General features: G+C 43.5%; 1 protein-coding gene across 1 annotated transcript; it reads left to right on the top strand.

Annotated features, from left to right (window-relative positions):
* Nucleotides 1-2800: 2800 nt before the first annotated feature.
* On the top strand, nt 2801-6254 carry snai1a (snail family zinc finger 1a). The gene is made up of 3 exons (XM_032514041.1): nt 2801-3091; nt 3611-4126; nt 4780-6254. Exons 1-3 carry the CDS (start codon nt 3016-3018, stop codon nt 4962-4964), a joined length of 777 nt encoding a protein of 258 aa, XP_032369932.1. The 5' UTR covers nt 2801-3015; the 3' UTR covers nt 4965-6254.
* The last annotated feature ends 3699 nt before the right edge of the window (nt 6255-9953 follow it).

The raw sequence follows: 9953 nt of genomic DNA, 5'->3' as shown, positions 1-9953 counted from the left end.
GCCATGAGACCCATTCTTCCTCATTATTTTTTTTTTTAAATTCAAGTAATCTGGGTCAGATGACTAGGACGTCCAATTACATTTGTTTGGGTTTCAATAATGATGCCCACTCCCTCAGAATTGCATTGTTGGGGTCCATCTGTCTCTAGCTATATGGGGGAGGGGCTTTAATAAACATATTTTTAAGTGCAAAGCTTCAGGTCTGCACCTCGACTGTAATGGCGCCAATGTTGAGCCAGTGCACTTAATTAATAATTAATATGGAATTAATTTCTGAAGTCCACACTTACTGTAACGACGTCACCTTGCTATTGTACTGTGTTTTTACTCACCGTCATGCAGTGCGATACACATCACAACAATAATACGATTTAAAAACTGCTGCAGCCACAGAGATCAAGTCTCAACTGAATCAAACATGTCTCTCATCGAATTCAGTTTAAATGTTTCTTAGACCTTATTTCAAGTCTTTTGGTCCCAAAGTGGTTTGCAGTAATATCGTTAGACCTTCAACGGCTGCGACCAAACTATCTATGACAGTCTGCAGTATACGTCTGATACAATTTTGGGACAAGAATGGAACAAAATATGTCTCTATGTCAACAACTATGACATTACGTATTGTCGCACATACGCAGTCATGAAATCCTGTAAATAAACGGTAATTCTGCAGTGTCCTTACCTGTCTCAGTTTCAGTCGCAGACCATTGTGTAGTGGTGTCAATTAGCAAATTTTCAAAGGTACCTTAAATGTTTGCCTATGAAAGACTGTAACTGTTACAACCAAACACAAGACTGTTCTTCTGTATTTCAAATCTCCAACCGATCATAGTTAACAGAAGATCCGCCCATGACCCCGCCCACCAGGAGCAACACACCAATCAGAGGCCGCGGACTAAGACTGCGCTTTAATTTGATTCTTGAAACGCTCTCAAACATCTCTGTTAAAAGCGTAGAGTCTAATGTAAAGTCTAATGTTCATTCTTATCCGTTGTTGGTTATTGGCACGTCTACCCAGCTGTCTAACCTGCACCATGGTTAATATCCACAGCAACGATACCCACAGTAAATTATTTGACCAAATAAAACTGTTGGTACTAAAATTTAACAAGTTGAGCTTGTGTGTGTGTCTGTGTGTGGCACTTTTGGTTAGCCTAGGCTACTATTCAAATTCAATATAAGCACAAAACGTAAAAAAGTCACTGCACACACTTTTTTAGGCTTTTGGGAAAATAGTTAATACCATGGAGACACAAGACAATCAACTCCACAAAAACAGAAAAAATAACCTTCACTACACGAATAATACTAGCCTACATTTCTTTCAGATTTCTTTTTTTTTTAATTAACATGGAAAGGGTGCACCCTTTAGTTTAATTTAATTTACAGCCTATTTGCCAAAGAACTTTGTAGCATTACTAAAATAGTCACAAATTATGCTTTCTACCCCCAGGATACACACTGCTAAACAAAATTGAATTCCAGCGGTAAGAACACAGTGGTGAGTGTTCATCTGCTATAGCACCTTGTCCAATTTGTTGCATTGCTGTAATATTTCTAACATGTCTTGTTGGACTAGAAGGGTAGCAGTGTATTTTCCCCTACAGCATATGCCTATATTACAGTTCAGCAGTCCAATATGTCAATGTTTTAAAGAAAATGAGGAGTGGACAATGTCAGGTCAGTGGGACAAAACAAAAATAACCGATGGATTTTTACTGTAGCTGTTTGAAGATATTATAGAGACCAAGAAGGCCTATGGGACAGAGGCAAAGCCACATTTCCGTCACGTGTTGTTTAAATCTGTCATTCAAGGGGTGACACAACAGTGGATACCTATGCCATGAGACTGTATCGATGCTCTGATTGACTGGTACATTATGTAACAGCGCCACCCAGTGTAATGGCATTGACTGGTAAAATGTTATTACTCCCTTTCTTTCAGAAGATGGTGCAGTTACTCTACTAAAGTTGTTAAAAGGCTCCAAGACTGAGGCGGCCATGTGTTATCAAGGTGCAGCTTCATTGAGTTTGGCTGGTCCGATGACACCGTCATGCCACCAAATTAACACAGTAACAATCTTACAACACTGGCCACTCTGAGAACAATAGCTTTCATGAAATATTAATGCATACAGTTATCGTAACTTTAGTGTAGGCTAATGAACATGTCACTTTAGTAGAAATATTGTGCACAAACACAAAATGTATCTTTAGACCTCGATTCCCTTCTTAATTCCATAAATGAGGGAAAGTCTGTGACGGAGTAGGCTATGAGAACATTATCAAAGTCATCCAAAGACTCCACTAGGTGAACTGGAGATTTTAAATGAATCACATGTACAGGAATGGGACTGTGTTTATCTATGCACTCACTGTGCTGGACTGTCGGCCTGTAGGCTGCTGTCTGCTGCAGAGGACAGTTTGATCATGTTCAGCACACATTAAACAGCAGGGATTCCCTTGGTGCTGTAGTGTTTAAAAGCCGATTTATCCATGCAACAGAACTGGCAAATTGCTTTTGATCACATTTTCAAGTATCTAACTGCATTATTGGACGTGATTATTTATATGATAGCCTACGTCATAATAATTTGCCACTGTTCCTTCCCTTCACCTTTCCTTGTCTGCAGGTCAACACCAGTGGATTCCCCTGTGTAAACGCTGTAAAGTGTAAAGTGTTTTTGTTATTGCAAAGTGCGTGAGCGTAAAGGCTTCATCCTGCGCATTTGAGCAGTGATACGGTAGGTGGGGAGGGCCCTCGGGGCGAGCACACCCCTACCGCCTGTGTCAGAGTATTTCAGAACAGAGGCCAGTATTTAGTCATTCTGCATGAAAGCCATACACACACTTGCCTGCTCAAGTCCACTCTAACTTGTGGTCTGTAGGAAGCTATTTCTCTGTGCCCTGCGTCTCCGAGGACCACGATTTGTTTTACCCTTTTTCAATGTTGTAGACACTGCGTCGTGACCACAGGATACTTTTACGCACAATTATTTAACACTCACAAGGACAATGCCTCGATCTTTCTTGGTCAAAAATTACTTCGCGAAACAAAAGCCAAACTACAGTGAACTGGAATGTCAGAATGGTGAGTTGAGAATCGTTTTTTTTATGAATTATGAAAGCACAAGTGTTTACAAAAGTGCGCAAACTAACTTAAACGCCTCTTTTCTCAAGTGTAGTTGTGATTTTTTTTTATTTACCTACATTTGGAAGAACTGTTTTTGCTTTTTGTGCCTGGTTCAGCTACCAACCCGGCTACTCCCCGTTCAAGTCGGGGCCCGTTAGTTGCACTTTTTCCCTTTCTGCAACCAGACAGAGCTCCATTCATGTTACGAGCCCTTGTGAATACGTGGGAGGAAACGGCCCATGAAATCTTCCTATGGCTCCAGCTTTTTGCTCAGTAAATGCTGAGAAAAAGAAACACAATGTATTCACTTAAATGAATACAGGCAGTATAGGTGTAGTTAGTGGATGTTTATAAGACCCCTTTTAAAACCTGCATTTATTGTCTGTTGTTCTATAATTTAACCAAATATCCTTGACCTTTATGTGTACTGTTTGATCCTGGCTTTACGTTTGAACCATCCTCTCCCTTCTGTCTCAGACACTTCACTGGAGAGGTATCCTTTTGCTGAACTCTCATCAGGGGACAACACCTCCACAGCCACCTGCTTCACAACAGGTCTGGTGTGGGACCTAAGTGTCCTGCCCGCCCTCTACCTGCCCACCTCCCAAACAGAGCCCTCTGCCACACCAGGCCCCCTGGACCTCAGCTCCCCTTCCAGCCTCAGCAGCAGCGCCAGCAGTTGTGGAGAGGAGGATGAAGGACGCACCTCAGATCCCCCCAGCCCTGAACCTGTACACACGTATGCCCCTCGCCAGCGGATGAAATGCACCGGCGTTTTGCCTATCAGTCCCCCTGAGGAGGAGGAGGAAACGGAGGCCCCCGTCACAGCAGCAAGGCCAGCGTTTCTCTGCAAACACTGCCCCAAAGAGTACACCAGCCTTGGGGCTCTGAAGATGCACATCCGCTCACACACCCTGCCCTGTGTGTGTACCACCTGTGGAAAGGCTTTCTCCAGGCCGTGGCTGCTGCGCGGCCACATCCGCACACACACAGGTAAGACCCATGTCCACAACATTACACCCAAATTACATCATGCCTCATCTGCAAAATTTCCACTTTTATTGTTTATTCCTGAGTGACGAAGTCGGCGTAGGTGTTGCTTTAAAGCTGTCAATCTACATTTTAGTTGCTTTAATTGTGAGTCAACAGGTCACTTCTTCATCATTTGGGGTGTGAAGTGAGAGGGCAGGATATCCATGATAATCAGTTTGATGAGGTCAACACTTGATCAGCAGACATTATCACATAGGGTAGCCCTCTGTAGACCCTGTGCTCATTGATCACTCATTGTGTTTAATGTCCCAGCAACAATGACTCGTCAGCTAATGATCTTATCACGGCTGCTGGTGAAGACAGCAGATTGGAGACACCGGATTGACAAAAGGTTTAAAGAATGCCTGAAGGCTATCACTGAGCACTTTGTACCTGCAACAAGTTGTTTGCATGCTAATCTCATTTGGCTCTGATTGAATCATGCTAATTCAGTCAGGCTCTGACCCCACCAGCCTACCATGTGGTTCTTTATTATCTTCAGAATGTGTGCGAGGTGTTAATAGAAGGCTCTTGTGAACTCAGAGACACTTGACACTATCTAAGGGGTGCCAGTTAAGTTATATGACGTGTGTTTCCTCCCTTTCTCTGTCCAGGTGAGCGCCCATTCTCCTGCCCTCATTGCAACCGGGCCTTTGCTGACCGCTCAAACCTGCGGGCCCATCTGCAGACCCACGCTGAGGTGAAGAAGTACCAGTGTGGCGTCTGCTCTCGCACCTTCAGCCGCATGTCGCTGCTGCAGAAACACAGCTCCTCCGGGTGCAGCTCCTCTATGGTGTGAGACACCACCAAGAGGGACAGAGGGTACCCAGTCAGAGCTCAGGGAAGTGGAGGGCTATTGGCCATGGAGAGGGGGTCTACACAAACCCAGCTGGCCTGTTGACGACACGTAAGGCCACAAAGAGCATGAAGTGGCCTTCTTTAAGAGACCTGGAGGGAATAAAACCTCATTCTGGATTTTACTTTACAAGCCGTTTAGCTTCTCTGCTCTGTGAAAAAAAACACATCTGAGGAACAGATTTTTTTCTTCCAATATAGATTGAGGTCTTGAGGCTGGACCAAATCTGAACTAAGCAATGCTGACACTCACTTGATATCAGACCATTTGTTGCTATTGTGCCTATTCCAAAGACCAAATATGTAGTGAACTCATTGGGGTAAGAGGTGTTCTTTCCTGTCTCTGTCCTGGTGCTGGCCAGCTCAGGATCATAGCCTAGACACAGCTGCCCAGAGGTAGGGGTGCGTGGGTGGAATAAATCTCTCAGCGTGCCTCAAAACACACACACACACAAAGCAAATGCACACACAGCTGTCCCTGGTACTGTGGTGTAGATAGACGAGGTGCTAACAGGTGCTACAGCCATGACCTTCGCTGGCTGATAGCAGGTGACTTCCACTGCCCTTGGTTTGCTTAAGAAAAAAGAGGAAGCATGTCATCGCAGCGAATTTGGCATCATGTAGTCTTTTTTCACCAGCGAGGATCATTTTAAGCTTCTATTTTGTCTACATCCAAACCTTCTCGCTAATCTGATGATTTTTAGAGATAGGAAAAGCTATGCTGTCTGTTATTTTCCAAAGAAGGTTCACTTTGCAGCACTGCTGCAATGTGGATGACAATGCAAACTATGCACTCAAGGTTAACACAGTGTTAATAATACCAGCCAAAGCCATATTTTGTAACTTAAATGAATTTGTGCCTTGAAATTGTATGCCTTTTTAAACAAAAATGTGCCTTTTTTACCTCAGTATTTGTCGATTTAAAATTAACATTGATTGCAGTATTAGTAGAAGTTAGAGCCAACAATTGGAAATGCAAGAAGGCTGGGACCAAAGATTTTTAAGGTTTACACCATGAAGACATGGTTGGTTTATATGTGATCAGTACTCTGTAAATGGACAGTACAAAGATGAATTTTTTACTTTCCCAAACATTTTATGGCAGTGTTTTATAGTGCAATGTGCAGATAATGCGTTATTTCAATTTTGTACCATGCTTGTGTGTTCACTTCCATTTCATGTATGTTGTTACTGATAAATTTCCATTCAATAAAGTAATTTATGTTTATTAAAACTTGCTCTTTCATTGGCATTAGCGTTAAAATCTACACTTACAGTTTGATCTCTTCTTTGATACAAACCGGAAATAGGCGCAGTCGAGACGTTGGTCATAAAAGGTCTGTTTGATCATTAACTGGGAGATTTCGGTTCAGCATCTTGATATTAGGTGTGGAGAGTGAACTGACCATTGTGGTGAAGCTGTATTGCAGATGTGCAGGTGAACACACTGTGTGATGGACGGGAACAACTGATCGCACCTGCTTCTAGTTTCCACCTGTCTCACTGTCACTGTGCAAACACTGCTGGATATGTGCGTGTGTGTTTGCGTGTACTGTGAAAAGAGAACTTGAGTGAACTTGAGTCAACTTCTGTTTTCAATCAATCCCAAGTTTAACAATAATGCATATGTGCTCACTACAGCTCTTAAAAAAAACCTTAAGGTGAAATTCTAGTAAGCCGTGTCCGTGATTTCAGTATGTGTGTGTTTTTTCCTCCTCAGGGAGAGTATAACATTCTCCTCTTCTGCCTAGACAGTGAGTCATTCTGCAAAGACTGGAGCTGTAGGTTCCCATGGCTCATCCGCTCTCAGTCAGTAAGTCAGGCCACTAGTCAGTCAGTACGTTAGTTGGGGTGCGTGGGCTGAGGCCCAGCCAGGCCAGCTCAGAGTGAGGTAAGCTGTTCCACGGCAAGTTTCTTATTTCTTACTGAGTCAGGAAAACGTACTTACAGTTACCAGCCAGAACAACCACTGCATCATGTAGCAGGGACTCACATCCCACATTAAGAACTATCTTATACAGATTCCCAAACATCTGTGCACAAACAGCAACCAGGTCCAATATGGAACTGATGTGAGAGTCACTGATTTTGGGTCCTTTGGCCATTACGCTCTCATATCCTACCCAGGATGCTCATGGATAAAAGGGCTATTAAAATATCAGCTGTTGGAGATTAGCTCAGGCCTATTCTAATGATGTCAGCTGGTATTTTCTGAGGTGAGGTTGTTAGCTCTGCTAGCAAAGACAATTGGAACAAGTCCCTCACTTTACTTTATTCTCAAGTTTGCTTTTTCTGATGATTTTCATCTCCTAGTTTTTCTCATCTCCTCAATTTTTTTTTTACTACAGTGATAAGGGTGTTGCGCTTCAAGAATTGGTGAGCTGCTTTTTAATTTTTTTTATTATTTAACATTCTATATATCAACATTACAGCACATCTTGCCTTCTACTATCTTTCTAGACTTTTGAGGTCACCATTGCTACAGAAGCTGCACAGCCTCATGTGGCCAGTAAAAACTCATACATTCAAATCTTTGCTGCATCACAAGTTACTGTACTTATTTCTGCCTTTTTATAGAGAAATGAAAACACAACACGCTCCCCTTCTTGTTCCTTGGGGAGAGTGGAGGGCCTGGAACTGAAATCTGAGAGCGTTTTCCTGCTGTGTGCTTTACAGTGCCAGAACACTCACTGTAATTTACCAAAAGTGGCTGCTATTTATGCCATAAAGCATGTGTTTAACATTCCTGAACCCCACTGTGTTTGTGTATTCCTTGCTCTCTACTAGCTCGCTCTCTCCCACTCACTCTCTTGCCTGCCTCCATGACTGTATTTCTATTTGTGTGTGTGCATGTGTGTGTGTGTGTGTGTGTGTGTGTGTGTGTGTGTGTGTGTGTGTGTGTGTGTGTGTGTGTGTGTGTGTGGAAACGGTCCCTACAGAGCAGCAGCCCTTTCCCTTTTCACAGAAGGATCATCTCTCCCCCTCTGAGACAAGGCCGGCAGGAAGTGGGAGTTTACATTGGCCTACTTTACCCAAAAAAGCAGCCTGGGTGGAGGAGCTGCAGAGCTCAACTGCTGTTTCTGCTGCTGGTGCCACTGCTGCACTTTGCGTCGACCAGCGCCATGTCCCATCCCCCCATCAGCTGTCCCAACCATGACTGCTCTTTTAGCCATGTTTTCAGGGTAGAGTTGGGTGGCCATGAACTATAGAGTGGCCTTCGGTGCAGCAGCAGTTGGGGCTCATGGCCTTAGAGACAGGAAGAAGCTGTCAACATCTCATAAACAGGACTCATCCTGCACTCATGACACACAAGACCTGGAGAGAATTCTCCCAGGAAAAGCCTTCAGACACCCATTTTAACTCCAGACTGTGGTTCAGCCTTGTCAGTGACCTGATCAAGACAAACACAAACATTGAAAATGCGCACACCACTTTTCACACTTGTGACCATCACCTGAGAGTTAGTAGTCATTTTACTGAGACGTTACAGTCACTTGATAATAAGATTATCAGCAGTGGACCATCCAAATAAAGTGTGACCTGTTACATGGGACTACTTGGTAATAGCAATGTAAAATATGAACTCAACAGTGGTGTGACAAGGCAGACGTCTGGGGGAAAGGAAGCACAGCAATAATCATGCTTTATGTTTAAGAATAGAAACACTGCTGTTTTGATGCCATTGATCATCCTATCCTCAGCTGTACCCCTCAAGCACCTCTCATTTCATGTTTTACTTCCTTGGCCGCATTCACCTAGATTAACACATCTCAATGTCTGTCACCTTGTTCAAGAGAACATTACTCTCTAGTGTTTTGGTGTTAAGAACGTTGAAAGTTTTGTGGGAGGTCTTGTCCCTGGAAGATCTTCTGCAGTGTCGTCTCACTCTTAACACAGTAAGGTTCAGAGTACTGATGTAAATGTGAGAATGTAGAGCTAATTCCTCTCCACTAAGCTGAAAACAGGCCTGAGACACTGTATCTGGTAAATAAGAAGGCCAACTGCGGTAACACCACAAGTATGCTTAATGATGGATTTGATCAGGCTGTGGAGTTGCCCCAAGGCTGGATTGGAGAAGTGGTTGGGTGGGTTAGGGGATGGGGGTAGGGGGGCATATTAAAGAGTAATGAATCACACACTCAGTCACAGGGTCGCCGGCTATGAATGTGCTCTCTGTTGGTTTTCCTGGAGCCTGGAGTTTACTAACTGATGACGCAGGCTGGACTTGATCAGAGACATGTGTTGCTGTGGACTTGATGCCAGTGAGAAGCATAGCCAGCGAGAGGAGAAGGGGGAGAGGTAGAAGGATGGATGGCGCCTGAGCTTTCTGCTTTCCTCTGTGTGTCCTTCTGGGCATTGCCTTACAATAGGGCTAGTGCTATTGGAGAGGAGAAGGAGGGAGAAAACAACCCAACTTCTACCCCGGGATAAGAAACTAGAGATTCTTAGAGAGTATCCTGACCCAGCTTTCTTAACTATCGTTACTCCCAAATTCTTGTCTGGCATCTCAGAGAGCTGAGGAGCAGCATGTCTGCTGAACACAAAATCAACCAAAACAGATTTTCTTCCGACCTTAACAGAATCCACAGTCCACAGCCATGCTAGCAGCTCTGAGAGGCTGCACTTACAATAGGCAGGGGTGCTTTGAGCTCAATGCTAAAAATAATAATGTCAATATGCTAACGTTCTTCCAACGACAAAGCTAACATGCTGATGTTCACCAACTTAGTTTGGTTTTGTAACATGTTAAAATGTGTTAATATACCATAAACACAAAGTAGGTCTACCGTTGAGATTGATGGGAATGTCATTAATGACTCTGCAGGTTTTAGTCTTAATCCAAAGTACAAAAATGACTGGATCATTAAAGTGATAACAATTCATCCTGAGGGAGAAATGGATGTGTGTGACAAAATTCAGTTTCCAATCCAAG

The sequence above is a fragment of the Etheostoma spectabile genome, chromosome 4 (genome assembly GCF_008692095.1).
Source record: "Etheostoma spectabile isolate EspeVRDwgs_2016 chromosome 4, UIUC_Espe_1.0, whole genome shotgun sequence".
Taxonomy (NCBI): domain Eukaryota; kingdom Metazoa; phylum Chordata; class Actinopteri; order Perciformes; family Percidae; genus Etheostoma; species Etheostoma spectabile.
Note: the sequence above shows the minus strand (reverse complement) of the source record. Positions and strands in the feature narration are given on the sequence as shown.

Bases quoted from the DNA above. Each gene is read 5' to 3' on its own strand.
- snai1a (XM_032514041.1), top strand. From the start codon at position 3,016: ATGCCTCGATCTTTCTTGGTCAAAAATTACTTCGCGAAACAAAAGCCA. The intron at 3,092-3,610 runs GTGAGTTGAGAA...CTTCTGTCTCAG, and splicing joins TGAACTGGAATGTCAGAATG to ACACTTCACTGGAGAGGTAT. The intron at 4,127-4,779 runs GTAAGACCCATG...TTCTCTGTCCAG, and splicing joins CCACATCCGCACACACACAG to GTGAGCGCCCATTCTCCTGC.